This window comes from Cyprinodon variegatus, unplaced genomic scaffold (assembly GCF_000732505.1).
Source record: "Cyprinodon variegatus isolate N-32 unplaced genomic scaffold, C_variegatus-1.0 Scaffold133, whole genome shotgun sequence".
Taxonomy (NCBI): domain Eukaryota; kingdom Metazoa; phylum Chordata; class Actinopteri; order Cyprinodontiformes; family Cyprinodontidae; genus Cyprinodon; species Cyprinodon variegatus.
This window is the reverse complement of record NW_015150586.1, coordinates 344813-346528: the sequence shown is the minus strand read 5'-3', so window position 1 is coordinate 346528 and position 1716 is coordinate 344813. Positions and strand designations below refer to the sequence as shown.

Genomic DNA, 1716 nt, shown 5'->3' with positions numbered 1-1716 from the left:
GCGTTGTGACAAACACCAGATACAGCACTGGGACTTGATCAACAGCCGATACCGCACCGTGACGTTACAAACCAGTAGGTGTCAGTAGTGTTCTTTGACAAACATGGTTGCCTCCAGTAAAGCACATTCAAATGAAAATTACTCTGATTTAAAAACACTGATCATTTATTGAACAGGATGGAATAATTTCATATTCAAAGTACTTTCAGAAGTTTGAATTCTGAATATGAGCGGACTTTTCCTTTAAGGAAAAATCTCAAAAAAAGCTGAAATCTTGATGTTTGTGTATAAACCAGCGCTTCTTCTCTTCCTTCTATATTTTTCTCTCAGGAGCTGGAGTTTGCCAACCTAACTGCAGTCCTCCACTGTATTCACTCCTTTATCGCTGCCAAAGTGGCCTCCATGGACCCTCACTTCATGTGCAGTCAAAGCTTCCCTGGACAATATGTGAACAGTTAAAGAAAGACTCCTTCCTGTGATTTACCTCCAAAAATGTTTGTGTTCTTACTGCTATTTTTCTATAAACGTCTGTAAAGCAGATCTCTGTGAAAGACTTTAAAGGTAGATTACGCAGAGATAAACGTTCTTATCTGATTTCCAAAATGAAGGCAAACTTTTATCCTTCTTTCCTTTTTTTACTTTAAATCGAAAGATGAGCCTGAGGAGCACTTCCTGTTACAGCTCAGGAATAAGGAGATAACAATGCAGAAGGAGAGCAGCAATAAGTTTGTCATTCTTTAGCGACGGGTGTTAATAAAGCTTTTAAAAGACTGATATGTTGGTTTTACATTTAAAGTTCTACAGTTTGTCTCTAATGTTTGTGAAATCCAGGATTACTGTGTAATAAAGTAAAAACTGTTGTTTCAGCACCTTTCTGCATCATTTCCCATAATTATTCTGTATAATTGCCTAAATAAAACAGTTTAATACCAAGAAATTATCCTGGTTAGTGTTTAGGCTGCAATACACTCAGTAATTTAAAACCTTTAGTTCCTATTTTTAGAATCAATAATTGACTCTGTTTGTTACGACGGAGTATTAGGGCCAGGTTAAGAGATTTTTTTTTAATTTTGGGAATAAAGTCATAACATCACGAAAATGAAGTTGCACTTTTACGAGAATGAAGTCATCAAACCACAATCTGTTTCAGAAAGAAAGCTTGGAGCTCCGCCCAGCAGATGACATCGACCAGCTCCACCAATCAGCAACCAGAGTCCACTTTGACATCCTGCCCAGTTTGATGCTGCTGCTAAAAGATTTCCTGATTTATCAAACCGATGCTAAAATATAACTTCACATGATGCTCCACATTCCTCCTTTTAGGGAAGAAAGGGCTTCTTGGAAGTTTTGACATAAAATACAACTCGTTTCTCGTAATTTTAGGACTTTATTCTCTTAATATTATGACTTTATTCTCATAATTTTACGACTTTATTTCAGTAATATTACGACTTTATTCTCGTAATTGTACAACTTTATTCTCATAATTTTACAACTTTGTTCTCGTAATGTTACGACTTTATTCTCGTAATTTTTCGACTTTGTTCTGGTAATGTTACGACTTTGTTCTTGTAATGTTACGACTTTATTCTCGTAATTTTACGACTTTGTTCTGGTAATGTTACGACTTTGTTCTCGTAATGTTACGACTTTATTCTCGTAATTTTACGACTTTATTCTCGTAATTTTACGACTTTATTCTCGTAATTTTACGAC

General features: G+C 35.5%; 1 protein-coding gene across 1 annotated transcript in view; it reads left to right on the top strand.

Annotated features, from left to right (window-relative positions):
• Positions 1 to 1066, top strand: part of sntg2 (syntrophin, gamma 2) — an 87181-nt gene extending 86115 nt beyond the window's left edge. The window contains exon 13 of the mRNA XM_015376327.1: positions 331 to 1066. Coding sequence (XP_015231813.1) covers positions 331 to 459 — 129 coding nt within the window. The 3' untranslated portion in view covers positions 460 to 1066. The remainder of the gene's footprint in view (positions 1 to 330) is intronic.
• Positions 1067 to 1716: the final 650 nt, after the last annotated feature.